General features: G+C 47.8%; 2 protein-coding genes across 10 annotated transcripts in view; one reads left to right on the forward strand and one right to left on the reverse strand.

Annotated features, from left to right (window-relative positions):
- The window catches only part of IQANK1 (IQ motif and ankyrin repeat containing 1), a 33261-nt gene extending 26630 nt beyond the window's left edge, over positions 1 to 6631 (reverse strand). For all 8 annotated transcript variants that reach the window (XR_014549940.1, XM_083622021.1, XM_083622023.1 and 5 more), the window contains exon 1: positions 6335 to 6631. Coding sequence is in view for 7 of the 8 variants with exons in the window: in XM_083622021.1 (XP_083478147.1) it covers positions 6335 to 6616 (282 nt within the window). In the remaining variant the exon portion in view is untranslated. The remainder of the gene's footprint in view (positions 1 to 6334) is intronic.
- The window catches only part of FAM83H (family with sequence similarity 83 member H), a 30147-nt gene continuing 9976 nt past the window's right edge, over positions 5392 to 25562 (forward strand). Inside the window, exons 1-2 of one of the 2 annotated variants that reach the window (XM_083621930.1) lie at positions 5392 to 5623; positions 23688 to 24163. In XM_083621930.1, coding sequence (XP_083478056.1) covers positions 23705 to 24163 — 459 coding nt within the window. In that variant the 5' untranslated portion in view covers positions 5392 to 5623; positions 23688 to 23704. Of the gene's footprint in view, positions 5624 to 22369; positions 23253 to 23609; positions 24164 to 25562 lie in introns of those variants that run through there. The other variant, XM_083621931.1, reaches the window with a different exon arrangement.

Here is a 25562-nt window from a genome sequence, read left to right on the forward strand (position 1 = left end):
TGCCATCGAAAAACATTATTAAAACCTTCTAAATCCAAAATGTCCGTGTTTTCAAGAAGCAGCCAGTCTTTCAGCCAGCAAAATGCGGCAGGGCAAATCCACCTCTTTCTTTAGCATCAGTTAAAATCTTAAATTTTATTCGAGGTTTCTAGCCCTGCCAGACAAATCTAGAAATATCTCTCTGCCATTTCTTGAAACAGTCCATCTTGTCCAAAATTTGCAATGTTTGAAACAAAAACAGCATCGCTTCTCGGCCTTTTGGCTAAGATCAAGTGTAGTAATATTGGGAAATATTGGAACAAGAAGGAGACAAACTGAAATTACAGAGTTTTGAGAAATTAAAAGATAAAGTGCGAGACTGGCTTCATTATTATCAAATAAGAGAGGCCTATAATTTGGACAAAAAAATTGGCTTCCAGGAGGAAAAATCAAAATTGGAAACAGAACTGTTAGATCCCAAAACTAAGATACTTTCAAGAATGTATAACTTGCTGTTAAAATGGAATACGCAGGATGAAATGGTTAAATCTGCTATGATTAAATGGGCACAAGATGTTGGACATAACATTATGTTTGCTGACTGGGAACAGTTGTGGACCACAGGTATGAAATTTACGGCATGTAATGCCTTAAGAGAGAATATTATGAAAATGATATACAGGTGGTACATGACACCAGTCAAGCTTGCAAAAATATATCACCTGCCCGATAATAAATGTTGGAAATGTAAAGAAAATGAAGGTACATTCTTTCACCTTTGGTGGACGTGCCCAAAGATTAAGGCTTTCTGGGAGATAATCTATAATGAAATGAAAAAGGTATTTAAATATACCTTCCTGAAGAAACCAGAGGCCTTTCTCCTGGGCATTGTCGGCCAATTGGTGCCAAAGAAGGATAGAACTTTCTTTATGTATGCAACAACAGCAGCAAGAATACTGATTGCAAAGTATTGGAAGACACAATATTTACCCACCCTGGAAGAGTGGCAGATGAAGGTGATGGACTATATGGAATTGGCGGAAATGACTGGCAGAATCCGAGACCTGGGAGAAGAGTTGGTGGAAGAAGACTGGAAGAAATTTAAAGACTATCTGCAGAAACACATTAGTCAGTTTAAAGCCCTCCTGATGAGGTTTCTGAGATTTTTGGCAAAAACATTCCTCCCAACCGTTGTGAGGTGCAGCCCATCTTCAAGAAACTGCAGTCCGTGATCTAAGAATCCAAACCGTTCCTGTTTACACCATTTGCGAAGCCAGCTGTTCACTTCCACTATTTTTCCCTCTCTCCCTGGGCCACGTCGTTCAACTGGGAGGTTGGATGAGATGACAATTTGTGCATTTAATTGCTTCAATCTTCTGACCAGAGCCTCGTAGTCTCTTTTGATCTTCTGGAGGCTATTGCTTGCAGTGTCATTGGTTCCCACATGAACCAAGAGGAAGGGGTATTTGTCAGTGGGTTTTATGATTCCTTGCAGTCGTTCAGTTACATCTTGGATCTTAGCCCCGGGGAGACAGCACACTTCCCGAGACATCTTGTCAGGCCCACAGATCACTGCTTCTGTTCCCCTCAGTAGGGAATCCCCTATCACCACTACACGCCTCCTCTTAGGTTTGGTCGGGGTTCTTCCCTGAGCTGTCCGTTCCAAGGTCGCCTGCACATTCCCTGAGGACTGACTTTGCTGCTCGTCTTCATATACCTGATCGACTGTAATGAGGGAGAGATCCTCAAATGGAGTCTGCTCTTCGTCTTCCATGCTAGGGGAGAGGACCTCAAAGCGATTGTGTATTTCTAAACAATCAGAGCGAACCCTGGGCCTCCTACTTCTTTGAGTCACGTTTCTCCATATATCTGGCTCCTGTGTTGGTGAACTAGCCTCCTTCTCAGGGGAGTCCCCTGTCTCCTCCTTTGTGGAGACGGTGTGCTCTGTTGCTTCCAAGAAGAGCTCCAGCTCTCTAATTCTTTGGAGCGTAGCTACACGTTCCTCCAGTTGCTGGACTTTGTCTTCTAAGAGGGCAATCAACATGCAATTGCTGCAGGTAAAGCTGCCTGCAACCTTTGGCAAGATGGCAAACATTGCGCAGGAACCGCAGGCGACTGCAGCTGTTCCCTCCCCCTCCATCTTGAGAACGTGTCGTTGGGGGTGGCTACAGCGGTCCTCCATCATAAAAAGCGTGAAGACAGGACAAATAACTCCCCCCCAAAAAAACCTAGGTCTCTCCCAACAAACGTTTGAGACTAGCTCCCCTAAATCTAAAAGATGGATCAAACTGCATGCGCCGCTAGGCGCGCGCCGCTGCCCTGCAAGCTCTGATAAGCTCCTCCCACAGCTAATCACCTGCCTCAACAGAAACCCTGCCCCCTCTGACCTTTGCACAGGGAGAGCAGCTAATCAGCCACAAGAAACTCACACAAGAAAACCCTTTTTGCTCCTTCTTCAGCTGCTGCCCTGCAAGCTCTGAGAACATGTATATGATTGGCTGCAATATTGTCAATTGAATGAGGTATTTAAAGGGGACAAAAAGAAGGGATTTAGTTATGCTATCTCTAGATTTCAAAGAGAAATAATAGAGGATAATACCTAACTTTTGAAGAAAGTGTATACTTTACTACTAGAATAGGAAACAAAAGATGAGGTTAAATCTGTAATGATTAAATGGGCACAAGATCTAGTACATAATATACAAATGGAAGACTAGGAGAAAGTATGAAAAATGAACTTAAAATTTACTGATTGTATTTTGTTAAAAGAGAATTATATGAAAACTGCAAAAATGTATAGAACAGGCTCCAATAAGTGTTGGAAATGTAAAGAAAAAGAAGGCACGTTTTTTCATATGTGGTGGAATTGCAAGATAGTTCAAAATTATTGGGATATGATTTATAATAAAATTTTTAAAATGTTTATGATGACTTTTGTTAAAAGACCAGAAGCTTTTTTATTAGGTATTTCAGGTCACAATCTGCCAAAAGAGAAGAAGAAATTATTTATGTACGCTATGATAGCAGCCAGGATACTGCTAGCCCAAAGATGGAAAAATGACGAAATACAAACAAAATAAGAATGGCAACAAAATGGAATATGCTGAAATGGTGAAGCTAACAGAAGGACTCCGAGACAAAGACAATAGAGACTTTAAAAAAGACTGGGAACCATTTATGTTGTATCTACAGAAACAATGTAAAAAAATGGACTCACTGGAAGGGTTGAGTAAACACTTACAATGAACAAAACACAGAAAGTATAAGCATGATGTTAAAATGATAAGAGAACAACAATATTTGATACAAAGAACTCAATATTAAGATATAATAAAGCAATACTTTGGCCACCTCATGAGAAGAGAAGACTCCCTGGAAAAGACCTTGATGTTGGGAAAGATGGAGGGCAGAAGGAGAAGGGGAGGACAGAGGACGAGATGGTGGGACAGTGTTCTGGAAGGGACCAGCATGAGGGAGGCAGTGGAAGACAGGGGGGCCTGGCCTGCTCTGGTCCAGGGGGTCCCAAAGAGGCGGACACCACTAAACGACTAAGCAACAACAAAGCAAGCATGGGAAAGTAATACTTTTTTAAAAAAAAGGAAGTTGAGGGAAGTGGGGGGGATTCGGGGAACAGTATTCTTATTTTTTGTTATCTGATATAATAATACTATAAAAATGAAAAACTCAATAATTTTTTTTAGTAAGCAAAGACCGATGCTGTGAAGGGAGCATGACTGGCCAAGCCTTGTTTTGCAGGCTGGGCTTTCACTCATCGCAACGAGCTCACGGCGCTCTGGCTTCGGACACGGCGGCCCCAGCCGGGCGCCCAAAGCCCTTCCGTCCTGCGGACCAAGGAAAGCTGCCCGGGACGAAGCCCCCGGTTCCCTGGGCCGGAGAGGGGAGAGGGTTGGGCCGAACCGCCCGGGGGTCTTTGGTACGGAGACCCGTCACGAGCGCATTCCTGAGGAGCTCTGACACGGGCTAGTCGCCTCGTCTTGCCCAAAGCAAAGCAACTTAGACACGCCCCGCCCCCCCCCGATGTATTAAAGCCAACGGGGATTAATAATGATCATACTGCTCGGCCGCGGCCGGAGCACCTTCGGGGTCCGGGGCTCCCCTCCCCCCCCCCGCTCACCCGCTCCTCCCTCTCGCCGCGCGCAGCGTCGCCGGGCAACGGCAAAAGGGGCGGAATGCGCATGTGCGGCTTGCCCGGCGGGCGGAGAAGCCACGCCCCTTCCCGGGCGCGGAGTTGGGAGGGAGACCTCGGGCGCGTCCCGACGTGACAACGCCGCGCCCGCCCGCCCGCCTCGCCGTTTCTCCCGCGCAGCCGTCGCTCGGGCACCTGCGCACGTGACGCGGCGATGTTCGCGGGCGAAACGTCCCGCCTCGCTGCCTGGGCGCAATACGTGTCGGCGCCCGCGGAGCCCCTTCGCGAGCCAAGCGGGGCGGGACGAAGGCGGCTGGGGGGCTGCGCGGCGGGGCGCCCTTTTCGAGGCGCCTTCCCGCGGCCCTTCGGAGAGCCCGCCCCCCTCCCCGTCCTGGCCCTTTCCCGGCAGCAGCCCGAGCCCCGGACGGAGCGGCCCGCCTGCCTCGCCGGAGACCCCGCAGGGCTGGGCTCGCCGGCGCAAGGGCGCCTCCTGCTGCCCAGGCCGGATGAGCCTGGCTCCGCCCGCGGGCGCTCCAGCGGCGGGGCGGGGCTGGCCAGGTGGGTGAGTCACGGAGCCCGAGCAGGTCAGCCCGGCTGCCCCGGAAAGCGCCCCGCCCGCTCGGCGGAAGCCCTGGGGCTCTTGCCCCGGAGGCGCGGCTTGGCCGGGGAGCCCCGCTCGGAGCACCGGCCCCAGGAAGGCGTCGCCCGCCGGCTGCTGCCTCTGTCCCGCGCCTGGCGCCTTCAGGAGAGATCAATAAAAATGTATTGCAAATAGAAAAGGGTTTTGCGCGGGGAACAATAGAAGTCTCTTTTGTACGGATTCATGGAATGGGACACTGGGAACGTGAAACGGGCCGCGACCCCTCGCTTCTGGAATTCCAGAGCTGGAAGGGATCCCAAGGGTCATCTAGTCCACCCCCCCCCCCCCGGAGTGCAGGACTAGTAGCCTCGCAAACGCTCCTCCTCCTCCTCCGAGCAAAGCAGTCTCGCCGAGCCTCAGGATTGTTGGCTCCCCACGACGTGGGTGATCTCGCCCTGAGACGCCCCACCAGAGCCCGACACGCGTTTTTCTACGTGGGAATACTTTCCCTGTAGGACAGCCTCGCGTCCGCCGGAGCGCGCGAGGGGATTTCCCCTTCAGGACTGCCCGGCCAGCGGGGTCCGGCTTGAGGGGTCCCCGGAGGCGGGAGGGGCCGGCGACGAAGCCCCGTCCCCCGCGGGCAGGGCAGGGCCAGCCGGGCCCGGCGAGGGCGGAGGCGCGGGAGGCGGAGGCGGCGCATCAGGAATGTGCCGAGCGAGCGAGGGAGGGAGGCGCGCCTTAGCTCTCTCTCCCCCTCGGGCCGACTTGGCCGGCCAACTTCGCTCCGCGCCCCGCTCTGCCCTGGGTGGAGCTTGGCTCCCGCCTGCGCCGAGGTGCATCAGGCGTCGCGGGAGGAGAGGCAGCGCCGCCCGCTTGCCGGAAAGAGGACCCGCGCCTGCCCCGGCTCACCTGGCAAGGTAAGGCGGGCGCCCCCGACGAGGCCGTCGGACGCTTGGCCGCCCGGCTGCTCCAGTAGGCGCTGCCAGGCGGGCGGGCGAGGGGGCTGGCCCGGTGGGGCCGCGGCCCGAGCGGCAGCCGGGAAGGGCCTGGCCCCGGGATCCCGGGGCCCCTCTTTCGCGGCGTCTCCGTTTGCCGTCGGGGAAATGGGGCCGCGCGGCATGGGCGACGGGCCGAGGTCCGCGGCGGACGGGCGGTGCTCTCGAGGGGCCAAGGCCGGGAGCGGAGGTGGGCGCGGGGGTGTCGGCCCCCCTCCCGGGCCGAGGAGCTCCGCCTGCCGCGGGGCTGGACTGTCGGGGCTCCTCCGCCGGGCGCAAGGCGACGGGTCCCGGGAGGCCGGAGGGGCGCCAGGCTCCCCGCCCGCCGGCTGGGAGTGCCGGCTCCTGCCCCGACACGTGCCGGCGGCTCCGCCGTTCGGCGTGCCGGGGCAGGCCGGCGCTGGCTCGTTCGCCCATCGGGGCCCGGCGAGCGCGGAGCCCTGTGCGCGGGGCCGGGCTCCGGGCTCCGGCAGGTGCTTGGCCCGGCGAGCTGGGTGCGGCCGCGCTTCGGCGAAGCTGGCCGCCGCCCCGCTTGCCCTTCCCCCGGAGCTGCGCAAAGCTTCCCGGCCGGGACTCTCTCCGCCGACTTCAGGTCAAGCGGCACTTCGGGAAGCGGAGGTGGGGGGGGGGCACCTGTCCGAGATGCCGGAGTTGTGAGTCCTGCAGGGCAGGGGGCTCAGCTGGGTGACCCTCGGGCTCCCTTTCAAGCCATGATTCTATGGATCCGGAGGAGGAGGAGGAGGAACTGCTTGCCTGCCTCCTTCCTTCCTTCCTTCCTGGCCTCCGCACTTCCAGGGCAGGAGCTGTCCCGGGAGGAGGGCAGGTGGGCCCGCTTGGGAGCCCCCCCCCCCGCCTGTCCAGCCTCAAGCCAGCAGAGCCTCGCTGAGCAGCAGCAAAGCTGGCCCTGGGGGTCATCGGACCCCCCTCTGCTTGCGAGGGCCCCCCAAAACATTTGCAGGCCAGTGTTCCTCTGAACAACCCCCCCCCCCCGCACACACACACACACTTTATCTGGGCTTCAGCTTCTAGCCAGAAAAGTGGGAGAATGGTGGGTCTGTCTCCCAAGATGGAGGAGGCGGCAAGAAGGGTGGGGGCTGCCCCTGCAGACACCTGTGAAGCCCCCTCACCTGCTTTCTCTCCCCCCCTCCACGTCATTTTGCTCTGGCTAACTTTGAATGAACAGGGCCCACCTTAGTGGTGTCTGAGTGTAATTTAATTTTTGAATTGAAACAAGAAATGATCGAAAAACAATCACAAAACAGTAAGAAAAGCCAAACTGAGCAGCCTGCTCTGAAGGTCACCAGCTGAGGCTCTGATCTGATTGCAAGTGTCCTAGTCGTCCCAGGCGAGAGCAGAGACAGGGGCTGGGGCTGAACATTGGGGCTGCTACCAAGCAGTGGCGTAGCGTGGGTTGTCAGCACCCGGGGCAAGGCAAGTAATTTGCGCCCCCTAACCCGTGGATTTGCCCTAACCCCAGATGTTGCGCCCGGTGCGGCCGGCCCCCCCTGCACCCCCCACGCTACGCCACTGCTACCAAGACCCTCCCACTCGCCCCCCTGCAAGATGCATTTTGGAGCAGGACTTCCACAGAGACTATCACGGTCAGGGTGAGATTCACGCAAGAGGAGCCGTTGCCTGAAGTTAAGTTTTCTGTCTTGGTGAGAGCTGCAAAATGCACAAGTTGCACACTTTGGAGCCAACCTGAGCTGATTGGTTGGAAGGCCCCATTCTGCCCCATTGCATTTGTGCCCCTTTCTTTGGGAGCCAACATAGCAGTTGCCATCTCCTGTGTAGCCGGATTAGAAAACAGAGTCCCCCTATGGGTTTTTTAACTTTTGTAGTTATAATTTCTAGTACAGTGCTACCTCAGTTTACGAACTTAATTGGTTCCGGAAGTCCGTTCTTAAACCAAAACCGTTCTTAAACCAAGGTGAGCTTTCCCTAATGAGGCTTCCCGCCGCTGGTGCCCTTCCGCCGTTCGGATTCCGTTCTTAGACCGAGGTAAAGTTCACAAACCGGGACACTATTTCCGGTTTTGCGGAGTTTGTAAACCAAATCGTTCTTAAACCGGACTGTTCTTAAACCAAGGTACCACTGTAGACCCAAAGTCTAGACCCATTCTAGACCCAAAGTCTAGAATGTATTACAGATCTATTTGGCCACCTTTTTGTCTATGCTCCACACCAGTATTTCATACATGTGTTATGTGATGATTTTGTTTTATGCTTGGGTTTCAATTTCAATTTTTAAAAATAACGTTTTAGGATTGTGTTGTGAGGTAGTCAAAAGGATATTTTGTGGAACTGGATATTGTGGAACTAGAAAAGGTTCAGAAAAGAGTGGGGTGAGAGGGAACCTTCTTTCATATGTGGTGGACATGTAAAAAGGTAATAGTATATTGGGAAATGATTTATAATGAGTTGAAAAAATGTTTAAGATTATTCCCCCCCCCAAAAAAAAAACCCCTGAGTCCTTTTTACAGGGAATAATCTAGACAGAAATTCCTAGGTGTCAGAAAAGGTTATTTATGTGTGCAACAACTGCGGCCCATGTTTTGTTAGCCTAAAAATGGAAAGTGAGCGAGGTCCCAACTAAAGAGGATTGGCAGCTTAAGATGATAGAATATGCAAAACTTGCAGATTTATCACATAGAATAGGAGAGCCAGAAGGACATATATTTAAAGAAGAGTAGAAAACATTTATTGAATATATGGGAAATAACTACACAGCTGAAAACGCAGGCAGCATTAAGAGCGGGATGACCGAGGCAAAGGCAGGTTGGCTGCCTCATCTGCTGTTTGTGAGAAAGATGTGGAATTCACTGGGCAACCCACTTTTGTGAGCGCTGCTTCCTCTTCAGGGTCCTCTGTGGCTTTATTTATTTGCTGTCCAGGTTCTTGGTTGCATCAGGAGCTGAAAGGAGGGACACCCGACCGTTACAGGGAACTTGCCAAGGGCTCCCACCTTGGCCTGGCACCCTTCTCCTTGCCCACCACCCGCCAGGAGGCTGCTCTTAGCCTGCTCTCAGTCATTGGGTGGGGGGGAGCCAGTGTGAGTTGGCGCCTGGGTGTGTGTGGCCTGGTGGGTGACCAAGACTGTGCCCCTTCAGCCCCAGAACAAGAGGGAAGTGGGCACCCCGTTCATAAGAGCCTGCGTTTCCTTGGGGGCTAGCAACTTGTGTTAAACCCAAAGCTGAGGTGGTTAAGGTGCCAAATTCTGCACCAGCCTTTGAACTGTGAAGCCTCAAATGTGTCCACAGAATGTAGGCGGAGGCCTCTAAAGTAATGGAGAAGTTATATGTGTCATGGCTGCCTGGAAACTCTGTGGTTAACGTGGCCTTGGGATAATTCTTCCCTCTCTATGCAGGCACCCAAGCAAACCCCCGCTTAGGCCATTGGCTTCAGAGGTGCTGGGTGAGCTCATTTCGTGTGTGAGGAAGGCGGAGAGGGGTCTGCTTGTCCCACGGGGGGAGGGGGTCTCTGTCTGGCCACCAGCTGCTTCCCCAAGACCCTCATGTAAGAGCTCTGGAGCAGTCCTGTGGCATCCCACTCCCCCTTCGCCCATCACACCCCTGCTTGGTAGGAAGTGGGGCTCCGGCCCCCTTGGCGAATTTCTAAGAGAGGGGTATGAGGGTATGTGGCTGCACAGGAAGTGGCACCCAGAGGAATGCAGGGCTGTGTTTGTGGGGGAAAGGCCCAGCGGGGGGGGGGCTGCTCCATGAGCCCCCTGCTCAGAGCAAGGCAGACATGCTTCCCTGGCCTCCTGCCTTGGAGGAAGAGCAGGGAGCTGAATTTCGCACTCCCAGGAGCAGCCCTGGCACATGTATTGCTGGAAGGATGGCGAGGCAGCTGCCCACCCCATGCCTACCATGTCCCTAGCCCAAGGGCAGAAGGCTGGGATGGTGGCCTAGATGGGCCACTGGTCTGGTGTTCTTATGTCCTCCAGGCCTCTGTCTTGTCTTCAGAGGAAAAGGTCAAGGCCACCCTGAGCCCCAAGCAGGACACCCTCACCTGGGAGGGGGGCGTTTTGGTGCTGTGCTGGGACTGGGAGGTTTCCAGCCACCAGGTGCCCGCCTGTGTTCGGTGGGGCAGTGGCATTTGCTGGCAAGTTGGCCTTTCCAAGGCACCCTGTATTCCAGAAGAAGCTTGACTTGCTGGGTCAGGAGATTCCCCCAGCTGCTGAGGCCAACCAGCCGCACCCCTAGAGGCAGGTGTGAGGGGAGGCCATCCCTTGGCTTCCAGCGATCCTCTCTCTGGCTGTGCTTGGGCCCAGCCAAGGGCTGCCTCCCCCCACCCCACCCTCTCTCTCAGTTTCCATGCAGCTGGGTGTGTCTGAAGCTGCCAAGCCAGTTTCGCAAGGGAGCACCGGTGGTGCTGGGAACCAGCCGCAGCAGCTGCAGCACGTAGCAACAGGCCCTGCTGGTACAGGCCGGGACAGGAAGGAGCAGCTCCAGAGCCCAGCGGACGAGGCCCTGGCAAGAGCTCGGGCTCTGGGGCTGGCGGAGGGGCTGCCAGGAGGGAGCCCACTGCGTGACCATCACTTGCCAGAGCAGGTAGCCAAGCCAGGGGCGGAAGGAGACTTTCTGCTTGAGGGAAGCCGTCCTGAAGCACAAAGGCCAGCGGGACCCCAGAGTTGGCTTGGCTTCACCAAGAGCCTGGAGCCGAGCAGTTTCCTCTTGTTCTTGGCAAGCTGGAAGGTGAGCAGCCAGAATCAGGAGGGGCTGCGCTTTGTGTGTCCCCAGCCCAACACTCCTCTTTTCTCACTGGGTGTACAATTAGTGCCAGCAACACTGAGCACTGAGGAAAACCTGGAGCTCCCAGTCTTCAGTGCACTGGAGATGGCAAGGTCTGAGAGGCTTCTGGGAACACAGGAATGGAATGGAGGAGTTTTTTTGGGGGGGCAGCTGGCCAGTGCATGGCCAGGGAAGCCGGTGCATGAGCAATGGGCTGTTGGTCAAGTCTAGTGATGTTAAATTCTCAAGAATAATCTTGTTTCCTGCTTGGCAGGGGGTTGGACTCGATGGCCCTTGTGGTCTCTTCCAACTCTATGATTCTATGATTCTTCTATTCTCAATCAATGAGAATATTAGTGAACTTTCATTTAAAATAGGAGAATATTCATTTTAATGCATTGAAAATGATATAATAAGGTGATGGGGTGCTTTTGTAAACCTCATGCCACTGGTGACATTGCAAAATCTTTTTCTCAGACGCCTTTTGAAACTACCCTCCTGTGTAAGCAACTCGGCTATTCGCTTAGAACTTAAGACCCCCTCCTTAGAGATCCTGATGTGGAGACATGCCTTTAATTACTGGCTGTCCCTTTGGCATAAATTGCCCAATTACCATCTTATTCAGTGCCTTTGAAGAGATGAATTTACCAGTCCATGGGCAACAAAAATCCATTCCAAACTGTTGTCTTGTGGAATCTCTCCTTCCGATATACTAAATTTAGATCTAATTACAGCAAAAAAGGTCATCAAACAAAGATTGGAGGAGGTTGATTTGCAACAAAATCTTACTACAGGTGGAGGTACATGTTCCCCGATAAATCAGGGCATTACATTTATGTCCCAGATACCTCGATATCTGTCTACCTTATCGGTTGCGTCGCATAGATTCGCTTTTGTTAGAGCCAGATTTAATGTGTTCCCCTCAAATGTGCTGAGCAATAGATTTTCTAACGGTAAAACCTCTGTTTTATGCGCATGTGACAACAAATCAATAGAATCCCTTTATCATATCTTGTTTAATTGTCCTTTATATATTGTTCCCCGATCAAGGATTCTGAGTTCAATCATTTTGGAAACTGTTGCTAAACCACCTGAATTACATCTAGCCTATCTACTCCAGGACATTGACTCTTATAGAACATTACAGGTTGCCAGATTCCTGAATTCAGTTCTTTCATATAAAAGACTTCATGGAATGCTGCATGACTATTAAAAATCTAGTAAACTCTATCCACCATCTTTATATTCAAGGCCACAATATGGTACATCTAGAGATTGTATGTAACGTGAAGGAGATTATGCGTTGAAATATTTTAGTTGATATTTTAGAATGTAAAACGCTATTTTATTTATTGATTGGTTTTACCTTGTGGGCTTATAGCCGAATAAAGTATTATCTATCTATCTATCTTCCTGCTTGGCAGGGGGTTGGACTCGATGGCCCTTGTGGTCTCTTCCAACTCTATGATTCTATGATTCTTCTATTCTCAATCAATGAGAATATTAGTGAATTTTCATTTAAAATAGGAGAATATTCATTTTAATGCATTGAAAATGATATAATAAGGTGATGGCACCAGTAATTGTCATGTTAAGGTTTCGTATGAGGAAACTCAGTAGTTAAATCATATTTTATTCTTCCATTAGAACATGTACATGTTATAGGACAAGTCAAAAAATACAATTGGCATGTTAAGGTTTGATACAAGTAAATTCAGTAATAGGCTATCTTGTGCTTCTGATAGTTCTAACACAGTAACTGTTTTGGTGACTAAAACACAGCTTGTTAAATAAAACTATATGCATACATATAAAAAAGAAGCCATTGACATTAAATACATTATCATTATATGATAATATATTTCAGTAATGTCAGTCTCTGATAAATATCACCATGTACCATTGAATGGCACTGCAAAAACCAGTTACTGGCACTAAATAAAAATATAGAAATGTCAACTGTTTAAATCAAGGCCACCTCACATGCTGTTACACATAGGCCTAGGTACTTTAAGTGTATAAAGCATTAAAACTACCTTCTGTAAAAAATATATATGTATGGTCACTGTATGGCCAAGGGTATAGAATTGCTAAGAATTCTTAGCACCAAGATAGAAAAAAGGCTATTACATATAGTTGACATACATACAAATTAAAATGTTCACCAAATTAAATGAATAGCATTTTTAAAACAAACAATGTTTTCTGTAGCTCACATTTCAGAACTGCCAATGGTGAATGACAAAGTGCTCAGTAATGTAACTGAATTTTAAAAAATCATTATTCATTACTTACACTGGCAATATCATAGCTTGACTTATTATTTACTAGATTTTTAAAATGTGGGGTGTAAAACTGGTTTTTGCATTAGAATTTATAGTTTGTGGAGAATATTCTCCAGAGCATATTCTCGCCTCACCTCACTAGTCACGTCAGCATCCTTTGGGCTCCTGGGGCTCCCGCTGAGGTGGGCAAGGCATAGGGCAGAAGACCCTTGGCAAGGGTCAGGTGGTGCAAGCGTGAGGGATGGGACTTCCTTTGGCTAATGGCAAGCAGAACAGGTGTGGCTTCTAGTTAGAAAAAAGCAAGCCCCCTAATCATGAATGCACCCCCTGTGGTACTACAGTGGTACCTCGGGTTATAGAAGCTTCAGGTTACAGACTCCACTAACCCAGAAATATTACCTCGAGTTAAGAACTTTGCTTCAGGATGAGAACAGAAATCGCACAGTGGCGGCAGCGGGAAGCCACATTAGCTAAAGTGGTGCCTCAGGTTAAGAACAGTTTCAGGCTAAGAACGGACCTTCAGAACAAATTAAGTTCTTAACCCGAGGTACCACTGTAGAGTTCTCCCCCTTTATGGTGGGCCATGGGGAAATGTAGCTGGCTGTTCAGGTGAGAAGAAGATGTTCATAAGGTTTGAAATTTTAATGAAACAGCAACGTTCATTTCTCATTGGCCAAATAGGGTGTGCATCCCCCCCTCCCCGATACACGTATTGCTGAAACCAGAAATGGAACCTCAGAATAAAAACGTGAGCCGTGCATTTCCAGAAGAGGCTGGCTCTAAGCAGCGCCTCATAAATCAGTGGGGATCTTCGGAGGAAGTCAGAAGTCTTTGCTTCTCTGTAGCCTGTTGGGCATATTTAGCAGTCCTATGGGGCATGTGATAATCAGTGCCAGCCAGTACAAATGAGGTTTTGCTTAGGGGGGGTTCTTACTGATCCTCCCATTGGGGGCTCAAGATACTGAGTCCTCAGATCTGAACCAAGGGGACATTCTGCCCAAAGTGTCTCAAAATGGCTTTGACTGTCTCCCAACTTGCCACTTGGTCCCCTCACCCCCCCTTGCCTCCCTCCCTTGTAAGGAGCTGAATCTGAACATGGCCAGGAGCCACCTCAGCTGGCATGAGCAGATAAAAGACAGGTGGGGGCACTTTCGCTGGAAGAACAGCAAAACCTTTCTAGACCCTCTTGGAACAGCCCCCGGGTCATTTGTATGTCAACATTATATGCCTGTCTCTCCCTGGGCCATTCAGAATCAAAAGTATTGTAAACAGCCCTGTGATCCTCAGAGGAAGGGCGGTAGAGAAATAATAATAATAATAATAATAATAATAATAATAATAATAATAGTAGTAGTAGTAGTAGTAGTAGTAATAGACCTGGTGTGGAAATGAGCAAAGTTGCTTGCACTGCTCCAGGGCCCTCCTCATGTGCTCAGAGGCCAACAGAGCCAACGGCGATGGAAAGCAAATGGAGAACTGCCTTCAGCTGAAAAAAGGTGACTGTTGCTGCAGACTTGGACTCCATCTCAGCCCCCCTAACTTTCCAGTTTAAAAATGGTGCTGCGCTTGTCTCAGTGCTGTGGCGTCCAAATGGGGCCCCCCATTGCTCCATGGAGCAGCCAGGGAACCAGTTTGCCTTGCACCTTCCAGTCTGGGAAGCCTTGGGAGCCCCACGGACTGTCAGAACTGTGGCTCTGAGATGTGTGGACCAGGACAGGATGCTAGAATATGGACCTCTGGCCTTGAGGAGCCTTCACATCCCCCACCTGGTATATGGCAGGAGACGCCAGCATCAGTATTCAGTAAAATGGGGTGGGAGGGGCAGAACTCTGAACTGGATCAGAAGAGAAATATGTCCCTGAGGCACCAGTGAAGGAGGAGGGCTGGTGGTGGCGGCCCTCCCTGCCGGACACCTGCCCTCACCCACAGCCCCCTGCCCCAGGGATTCACACGCCAACCAGAGTTCTATTGTAATCCACATACAGCCAGATCTCACCTTATGCTGGTTTTTCGTACACAATGACAGCTTTATGCAGAAAATTAAAATAATACATTAAAAGGGGCGGGAGAGCAGGAACCCCGCCCCCCATCCAGAAGGGCTGACTGAGAGCTTGCAGGAGTCCTCATGCAACCTCCCCATTCCCCTGGTGGGCACAGGGGGCAGCATGGCCCAACTGGCAGGGCTGGCCCAATACATTTCAGCACCTGAGGTGGACCACAAAATGGCGCCCCCCCCCTCACTGCCAGGGAGGAAGGGTGAAGGAAGAGCTCCATTAGGAACAAGGAAGAAAGAAAGCTCAACCTTGAGACCTGCTGCCCCAGTGGCTGCTGCAGCCAGAGGCCTCCTGAGTGGGACGACTGAAGGGGGGGGGTCAGGGAGGACCATTCCGGTTGATGATGATGATGATTATGTCAAAGAATGTGTTTGTGGGAAACCGTTAACTTCTTTTTATGCTTTATTGAAGTTAAAAAGAAACAACAAAGTTTTATCCAAAAAAAGGAAAACAATTGTAGTAATTAAATCAAATCACATTGAATTCTTCTTACATCTATAGCGACTTCCCATCACCCCATCATGCATCCACCCCTTATTTGATCTAATGCACTATTCATTTTCTTTTGTTAATTTTCCTTAATCATTATCCACCCTACCACAGAAGTCATTCAAAGGCCTGCCATTGACATCATGCTATTACAATATTCCTTAATTTTCGAAACATTTTCTCCTTTCCAGTTTGTGGCAATTAATATTCTTGCACTACCGTGGCGTACAAGAATATTTCCTTTGCTTTTTAGGGTATATCTGTGCCTACTATCCCCAGTAGGAAAGCCTCCAGGTTTTTTTTATAAAGAAAACCTTAAACATCTTTTTGAGCTCGTTGTAAATGACATCCCAAAATTCCTTTATTTTCTTACAGTTCCACCATATATGTAGCATTGAATCTTCCACTTCTCCAGCATTTACTCGAGGTATTTTTATACATTTTAGATAGTTTTAGTGGCATTAAGTACCAGCAGAATTGCATCTTCATAAAATATTATTTCGAAGTGTAACATGCGGTGAACTTCATGTCTACCTTCCATAGTTTTTCCCAGGCATCCATAGGGATGTTGTGACTAAAGTCTTGAGCCCATTTAACCATTACTGATTTTACCTCCTCCTTGACTTCCCAGTCAAGGAGGAGTCGGTCCATTTTGGAGAGAGCTTCAGTTCTTTTTCCAGTCTGGAGGGTTCTGTCTCAAAGCCATTTCTTTTGTTGAGTTTAAATATCTCATGAAGTTGGTGATATTGTAACCAACCTGACAGGTGTGCCCTAATTTCTTCGAATTTTTTTAATTTCAACTGATTTTCTTCTTCTTTCCCTTTACTTTTTAGGAGGGAAAAAGTGAGTCTTATAGAGCAAAAAATACGGTAATCCGCTCCATATTTCTAGATTTCTTTTGATCTACATCCAGGTCTTAGTGTAGTTATCTTGAAATAGGTTAATATTTTTTGCCAAGATCCATATTCCCAAATATTTTCTCTTTTTGCAGATCTTCAAGTTCGAGACATTTTCTAGATCAGGGGTGCTCAAACTTTTTCTTGGATTGAAGTTGTTGAATTTTTTTTACAATTTTACCCCAAAGTTACAGGGGTCGGATTGAGTTGACCGGTGGGCCAGACTTTGGCCATGCCTGTTCTAGATCATCTTCAGATACTTCTTCAGATCTGAAGAAGTGTGCATGCACACGAAAGCTCATACCAAGAACTAACTTAGTTGGTCTTTAAGGTGCTACTGGAAAGGGAAAAAAAAATTTTTGTTTTGACTATGGCAGACCAACACGGCTACCTATCTGTAACTAGTTCTGTTTCTAATTTTGATTTTCCCCCCTGGAAGCCAATTTTCTTGTCCAAATTATATGCCTCCATTATCTGATAGTAATGAAGCCAATCTCGCACTTTGTTTTTTAGTTTCTCAAAACTCTGCAATTTTCGTCTATCTCCCTCTTGTTCCAAAATTTCCCAATATTTCGGCCATTTGGCCTCCATATTGAGCTTTTTCTGAGCTTTTGCTTCCATTGGTGACAGCCACCTTGGTGTTTTGTTTTCCAGTAAATCCTGGAAGCCAGTGTGGTGTAGTGGTTAAGAGCGATAGTCTCGTAATCTGGGGAACCGGGTTTGTGTCTCCGCTCCTCCACATGCAGCTGCTGGGTGACCTTGGGCCAGTCACACTTCTTTGAAGTCTCTCAGCCCCACTCACCTCACAGAGTGTTTGTTGTGGGGGAGGAAGGAAAAGGAGAATTGTCAGAGCTGCCCAAGGTCCCAGCTCACAAAGGACCAACGCTGCTTCGTTGTTAGGTACAAAGTCTTTATTGAAGTTCAGTTTCACTTCCAGAGCCGCAGCGCGCAGCTCTATGTCTCAACTGTTAGACCGCTGATGCTCCGTCTGAGTCTCCTCCCCCCTGACACCAATTTAAGATTCTAGCCTTACTCCACCTCTTCCTCAGTTCCTTCCGCCTCTGGTTCCGCCTGGCCGTTGGGGTCTCGCCCTTTCTAGCCTCTTCTGACGCTGAGTCCCCTGAGCCTTCCCCCTCCCTCCGGCGGGCTTTAGGAGCTGGTTCCCCATCCGGGTCTCCTGCTGTTCCCCGCGCCTGTACATTTGAACTTGGCGCGCACGCCCAGCCGGTAACTTTTCTCCTGACCGTTTCACTGCTGCTGCTGTCACTGCTTCCCCCTCTGGGGGGGCTAGCTGCAACTGACCTCCCCTCTGTTGGAGGCGTGGTCAGCCCTGACTCTCTCTCCCCGCTGGAGGAGACGCTGGCCCTGACACATGTGACTCTTCCCCCCCCCCACTACGCTCTGGTGGGGAAACTGGTCCCAATCCCCCACTGCTGCTTTGGGGTTCCCCTCTGACTCCTTGTTTCTGGTGCGTCCCCCCTGGGACCCCCCTTGCCCTGACCATAGGCACCCCCTTCTGGGAATCTTCTGATTCGCTGGAGAAGCTCATGGAATCTCTCGGGCCACTGTCATACTCCCCTACGCTGCCCTCGGATTCTTCCCCTTCGCTCTCCATTTCCTCTCTCCCCAGTGCTCCTGCTCCTGAGTCCCTGACAAGAATGTTAGCCGCATTGAGACTCCTTAAAGGGAGTGAAAGGCGGGATATCAAATCCAAACTCTTCTTCTTCCAAACTCTTCTTATATCTTGTCCAAACATTGAACAAAGCTTTCCTGACAATATGGTTCTTAAATGCTTTATGTGCTTTAACCTTGTCATACCACAAATATGCATGCCACCCGAAAACATTGTTAAAACCTTCTAAATCCAAAATGTCTGTGTTCTCAAGAAGCAGCCAGTCTTTCAGCCAGCAAAATGCTGCTGATTCATAGTAAAGTTTAAAGTCCGGTAGGGCAAATCCACCCCTTTCCTTTGCATCAGTTAATATCTTGAATTTTATTCTGGGCTTCTTGCCCTGCCAGACAAATCTAGATATGTCTTTCTGCCACTTCTTGAAACAGTCCATCTTGTCCACAATTTGCAGTGTTTGAAACAAAAACAACATTCTAGGCAATACATTCATCTTTATAGCTGCAATTCGACCCAACAAGGAAAGCTTCAGATTTGACCAAATTTCTAAGTCTTTTTTCACTTCCGTCCAACATTTTTCATAATTATCTTTAAATAGGTTCCCATTCTTTGCTGTCATGTTAATCCCCAAGTATTTCACTTTCTTGACCACATTCAGACCTGTCTCATTCTGAAACCTCTCTCTTTCAATCGCTGTTAAATTTTTCTCTAAAACCTTAGTTTTTGACTTGTTCAATTTGAATCCTGCCACTTGACCAAATTCTTGAATTAGTTCTAAAACCCTTTTAGTACTAGATTCTGGCTCCTGTAACGTCAATACTAAATCATCTGCAAATGCTCTCAATTTATACTGTTTAGCTCCGACCTGTATACCTTTAACCAACCGGTCCCTTCTAATCATATTCAGCAAAACCTCCAGAACCAATATAAAAAGCAATGGGGAGATTGGGCACCCCTGTCGTGTCCCTTTTTCAATCTTAAATTCTTCTGTCACCACATTATTTACAATTAATTTAGCCTTTTGTTCAGAATATATTGCACCTATACCATTTTCAAAACCTTGGCCTACCCCCATCCCCTGTAGGTTCTTTTTCATAAAACTCCAAGAGATATTATCAAAGGCTTTCTCCGCGTCCACAAATATCAGAACTGCTTTAGTGTTTATATTCACTTCTAATTTTTCCAAAATATCAATTATGTTCCTCAAATTATCAGACAAATGTCTTCCCGAGAGAAAGCCCGCTTGGTCTCTATGAATCTCTTCCATCAATACTTTTTTCAATCTCTTGGCCAGAATATCAGCAAAAATTTTGTAATCCACATTAAGTAACGATATAGGGCGGTAGTTCTTAAGCTGGGTCTTTTCAGTCTCTGTTTTCGGTATAAGTGTAATATACGCCTCTTTCCATGACTCTGGTGCCCTCTTCCCTTCCAGAATTTCATTGCAGACTTCCTTCAAAGGTTGTACTAACCACTCTCTCAAAGATCTATAATATCTAGAAGTCAGCCCATCCGGTCCTGGAGATTTGTCCAATTGCATATTTTGAATGGCACCTTCTACTTCCTGTTCAGATATTTTATAATTCAACATTAATTTACTTTCTTGGGAGATTTTTTGTAATCCATTTGTCTTCAAAAATCGGTCTATGTCCATTTCTTTCTGTGGCCCTTGTGAGTATAATTGTTTAAAGTACCTCTGGAAGCAATTTCTAATTTCATTTGGATTATGTATGTTCTTTCCTTCCGCTTCTAAATTTGTAATAGTATTTAATTTTTGCCTTTTTTTCATTTGCCAGGCCAGCAATTTCCCACATTTATTAGCTGATTCAAATGTTTTTTGTCTCATTTGTTTAATTTTCCATTCTATTTCCTGATTCATCATTTCCATATATTGTACTTGATATAGTTTTATTTCTCTCAAAATCTCCTGTGACTTTGGTTTTGCCCTCAATTTCTTCTCACTTTCTTTTATTTTCTCCAAAATTTTATCTTTCTTCTCATTTTGACTTCTCTTCTTTATTGCATTCTGTTGTATCAAAAACCCTCTCATAACAGCTTTGCTTGTGTCCCAGATCACTATTTTTTCTACATTGGTGTTCATATTTATTTCAAAATAGTCTCTCAAAGTTTTTTGGGCCTTTTTATATACTTTTTCATCTCCAAATAAGGTGTCATTCATCCTCCATCTGAAGGAGCCAGTTGATATTTGCTTCATCTCCATCCTTACAGCATTATGGTCGGAGCAAGTTTTTGGGCAGATTTCCACTTTCTTTATCTTTGGTGCCATTCCTCTAGTTACCCATATTTGGTCAATTCTAGTCCATGTCATATTGGCTTCAGAAAAGAAGGTTCCCTCTCTTCCCAAGGGGTTCTTTGTTCTCCAAATATCCACTAAGTCCATATTGTCTGTCATTTCAAAAAAGGTTTTTGGTAGTCTACCATCCTTGGTAACTACCTGTCTTTGTGCCTTGTCCATGTTTGTAGATACAACTCCATTCATATCCCCCATCAAAATCAAATTGTAATCCAGATAGTCCAATAATGTCTCATGCAACTTTTTAAAAAATTCAGATTTCCCCTCATTCGGTGCATAAATTCCTACGATCAAAAATTTCTCTCCTTGGACTTGAATTTCAATTGCCAGGAATCTTCCTTGTCTTTAAAAATAAATTTCAGTAATAGTCTCTCTTTTGCATATATCACAACTCTTTTTTAAACTTTATCAGATGAGATAAACTCCTGTCCCAATCTCTTATTAATAAGTAATTTCCTGTGTGACCTTGTTACATGAGTTTCTTGCAGACAAATCAAGTCCAATTGCTCCTTTTTTAATAAATGAAAAACACCTTTTCTCTTCCGAGGAGAGTTAAGGCCATTACAATTCCAGCTTAAAAGTTGCAGAGCCATGATGGGGTTACTTCGCTTTACCTCCAACTGCACCAAGTGTCTGTTCTTGTTCTGTCAACTGTGTCTCTTTCTCTGGGCTGTGCAATCCAAAAGATAAATTCGCTATTCCCAGTATTCCTGTTTCCAGTGCTCTTGGCTCTTCTCCAGATTCCACTTCTTTCTGTAGGTCTTCTTCGTGGTCTTTCAGAAACCTATCTTTTTCATTGACTGATCTTATTTTTATCTTTCTTCCTTTATATTTAAAAGATAGGCCTTGAGGAAATTCCCACCTAAAAAGAATTCTATTTTTTCTCAACAGGGCAACCAGATCTCCGTAGTTAAGCCTTAAATCCAGAAGATATTTTGGGATATCCTTAAATATCTCCACTCTTGAATTGTCAATTTCCAAAGTCCTTTGATAGTGCAAATTCAAAATTTTATCTCTCTCTTTTGTTCGAAAAGTAATCAAACAGTCTCTCACCTTGTTCCTCCTTTGTCCTCTTCCAAGTCTAAATGCACTCACTATCTTAAATTCTTCCTTCCCCAAGTCCTGTTGCCAAAAATCTGTAAATTCCTGTGTAAGAAAATCAGCCAGATTATCTTTCTCACGTTCTGGTACAGCCCTGATTCTTAAGTTTTTTTGTTTCTCTTTCAATTCAATCATAGACAATGTCAAACCATTTTTCCCAGTTTCTTCCCATATCACTTCCCATTTTTGTTTAGTTAGGATATGTTCTACTCTGTTTCTCTTGGCTTTATCATTAAGTCCATTTACATTCCCAGTGACAATCTTTTAAGTTCATACTTTAATGTATCTTCACTTCACAGAAATAAAAACAGTAAATACACAATGTAAACAATTTATTAACGCCCTTGAGTGATGCTTAAATCACTCCTTTTGTCCAATCTCTCTTTAATTTCCTTCCGTTGCCATTGCCGGGTCCGGGTCGTCCACTCTTCCCACTAGTTGTTTTCCTCCTCCCATTTCCTTCTAATACTTCCTCCAGAATTTGTTGGTGTCTTCCGCCGTCAAGCACCTTCGTCTCTTTCCTTTAAAAAAGGAGGAGATACCCTCTGGGAACTCCCACCTGTAAACTATAGAGTTTGCATTTGGGGCTTCAGCAAGAGGTTTGTAGCTGTCTCTTTTTCCAAAGCCTAACAGGGATTTCCTTAAGAATGACAATGTCTCTTTCATCTATTCTCAGTTTCCTTTTATTGTTCATTTGCAGCACTTTGTCTCTGATGTCAATTGATGTAAAGGACATCAGGCACTCACCAGGCCACTTATTAGCTCTGGCTACACTTGATCTAATTCTGAATATTTTTTCTATACCTTGAGATGTCACCTGTTCATTCAGATCTAACCACTTGGCCAACTCGTAGTTTTCTCCTCAATCTGCTCCTCTGGGACACCTCTGAATCTTTAAATCCTCCCCCTCCTTTGCATTTGTAATGTTGCTTTGCATCCAGTGCTGCTTCCTGTGTTTCTTTCAGTTCTGCAGTCTCTTTTTCATCTTGTCACACTCCCTTTTCACTTCCTTACTCTCATTCTGGGTCCTCTTAGCTGCCTCTTATAGATTTTGGGATTTGCATTTAAGGTCTTGGACTGTTTTTGTTAATTCCACTTTTTTGTTACCAAATCGTTCATCTGACTTGATAGTTCCACAAATTTTTTTGCATTTTGATCAATTTTGCTTCCCATTCTATCAAGTTTCTCATCAATTATTTTTGCATTGTCATTCATATCGTTTTTCATATCTATTATTTTCCTTTTAAGATCTAAAATTCTTTAATATCCATGCTCGACTCAAGTTCCATTGCAGAGCTTCTTCTACCTCCCATGGAGGACCATTCTGGCTTTGTGCGGTTTTGCTTATATGCACAATAGTCAGGAAGAGCCCCGTGTCAGGTGAGGCCTGGGCCTGCCCCTCTGCCCCTCCTGGGCCGGCTGCATTGGAGGAAGCTGCCTCCCCCCTGCTGGGAGGTTCCGTCATGGGTGATCCTGCTGGGTGCTGGATTAGGAGAGGGAGGGAGACGTGCTCTCTGCCCTCCTCTTTCTCCATACCATCCAGGATAGAATAATAAAATCATAGAACATTAGAGTTGGAAGGGACCCCCAGGGGTCATCCAGTCCAACTTCCTGCAATGCTCCCATCAAGCTGTATCCGCATTTTATACTGAATATTTTTATCTTGCTCTTAGTACTTATGAATGAAAATGATTTTAGTAATTTGGAACTCCATGTATTGTATGCATAAGGTGCATTTATGTACTTTATGACTTTTATAAGCCTCTTTGAGTTTATTTTATGAAGAAAATTGGGATACAGATCTTAAAAATAGCATAAATGAATTGCCAGGGAGCTGAACGGGGACGTAGTTGTGGCCAGATGCACTCCCTGTTGAGTTTTGCAAACAGTGTGTAGAAACAGTAGCTAAGTCATTAACTAGGGGACTGAGGGTCATCCTTTCTGTGAGTAAAATATCTGGCTCATGGAATTATGCCAAAATTATAGTTACCTAAAAAGCAGATATGGACCCATTTCAGAATTCTTCGTCCTGCTCTTAGGATTCCACCCTAAGGCTTTGGAGTGGGGGCAAAATGTGGTTCATGTGTCACATCCAGCACTTTGCTGGCCTCCTGCAGATGGAGCGAAAGAGCAGAGGACATCACCTCGCCCTTCCCTACCCTTTGCTCTTGGGCTGCTTTTTAAACCAAACTGTTTCCTTCCCACTGGGAACAATGGGAAGCTCCTCTTGTCCTGCATTTTGTTTAGTCGTGTCTGACTCTTCGTGACCAGAGCACGCCAGGCACTTCTTCCACTGCCTCCCGCAGTTTGGTCAAATTGTCCTGCATTCCCATGTGCATTGGAGCCTTGGGCTGGGGGGCCGGCAATACTGTCAAGAGGGGTGCTTAGTTCCCCCCGGCCTTCAGGCCAGAGGGAGGGGACGGTGGCACATTTTGTGAGTCGCCCTCGGCCTGTTCTGCTGTGACACGTCTGCCTCTTCCCTCCGCAGTGCCCCCATCTGTCGCCATGGCTCGCCGGTCTCAGAGCTCTTCGCAGGGCGACAACCCCCTGGACCCCAACTACCTCCCACCCCACTACAAGGAGTACTACCGCCTCGCACTGGACACGCTGGCCGAGGACGGAGAGGAGAACTACCACCGCTTCCTGGCCGAGGAGGGCGCCCCAGACTTCCTCTGCCCCTCGGAGGTGGAGCACATCACCCAGCACATCCAGAAGCCCCAGTATGCCCATCAGGAGGGCGGGGGTGGCAGCACAGACTCCGGCCCCCACGACACAGACATGGATGGCTCCTCTGGCACTTACTGGCCCATGAACTCTGACCTGGCCGTTCCAGAGCTGGACCTGGGCTGGCCCATGGTCTTTGGGTTTCGAGGGACGGAGGTGACCACTCTGGTGCAGCCCCCACCCCCAGACAACCCCAGCATCAAGGAGGAAGCGCGCAGGATGATCCGGGCGGCACAGCAGGTGAGAGATCAGGAAGGGGGCTGTGGGGAAAGGACGCTGGCAGGAGCCCAAAGGCAGGCGAACGGGTGGGAGGGAGGAAGGGGGAGGTGGGCAGGATCCAGCAGTTTCTGACATGACTGCTGCCGTGAAAGCTTTCTGCCCTGAGCCTTTGGGGCAGTTCAGACAGGGCACTGAGTGCTTTATGGGCCTGGCCAGGCAGCAGACGTGGCAGCAGTTGGTGGTAAGCAAGACCAGGGGTCACAGTGGGAAAAGCTAGCGGCATTTGCTGCTGTGATGAACTAGTTATCAAAGCCCATTTCACAGAAGGCAAAGTGGTGTGACTCAGAGACATGTAACTTGCCCAAGAGCCTGAGAGCAGTGGAACTTGCTTGAGCAAAGCTGCACAGGGTTGTTCTCTGTGTTGAATGAGTATCCCTCTTTTCCCCGCATGGCCAGATGCTAAGGAGGAGGGGGCTGCTATGCTTTAGTGGTGGAGAGGGCATTTCAGATGGCATGATCAGCTACACTTCCAAAAGCTTGTGTTTTTACTTTAAAAATATTATAGCCTGCTTTTCATTGAATCTGGGGCTCAAAGCAGTTTTTAAAATGGAAACATACAGTCTAGAAAATTTAAAACATAGATTGACATCATAGATTAAAACATCAGAACAGCATTCATGGTGCAAAGACTTTCTCAAATAAAACAGTTTTAACATAGCAGGGACGGTGTCTGCCAGATTTCAAGTGAGAGGGAGTTCCATCAAGCTGCCCCCCCCCCAGGCACAGCAGTTCCCTCTTCTATCCAGTGATTAAAGGAAGTTGCAGGAGTCCCCTGCGCTCCTTGCATCCGCCTCCCTCCTCCCACACTCATTGTCCCCCTCCACCTTAAGGCTGCAACTTCATGCATGCCCACAACTCCATGGAACTTCCTTCGGTTCTGACATGCGCAGGACAGACTTGCTGGAGTCCTAACTAAATCAGTGGACTCCCACCCTTATGTGCATCTCAGGAGGACTCCTGATCTCAAATAAACACATGGGAGTAACAACAACCCCTTCAGAGGCAGCTCACACACTGAGACAATTGGATAGCAATGCTTAATGAAAGGCCAGTTTCCACTTTTTACAAATGTATACATATCCACCCCAAAGCGTTATAGGAAATAAAAAACAATATTTTGTAAAAAAAAAAATGCTTCCCAAGCCTCACACTTTCCCTTTTTAAAGCTTTTTGGTGAAATTTGAGATCGGAACAGAGACCTGTTCCAAGACTATTATGTGCACCTTTTGCAAAAATAATAAAAGAAATAAATAAAGGAGGAACGTTATGGAGGAGTGTTGTAATGGAAGAGCTGACACCGCCTTAACTCACATGTTGTCCATGCCTGTCCTATCATGTCCATTAAGCAGAGGAAAAAGCA

Source organism: Podarcis filfolensis (assembly GCF_964270895.1).
Source record: "Podarcis filfolensis genome assembly, chromosome: 7".
In the NCBI taxonomy this organism is placed as follows: domain Eukaryota; kingdom Metazoa; phylum Chordata; class Lepidosauria; order Squamata; family Lacertidae; genus Podarcis; species Podarcis filfolensis.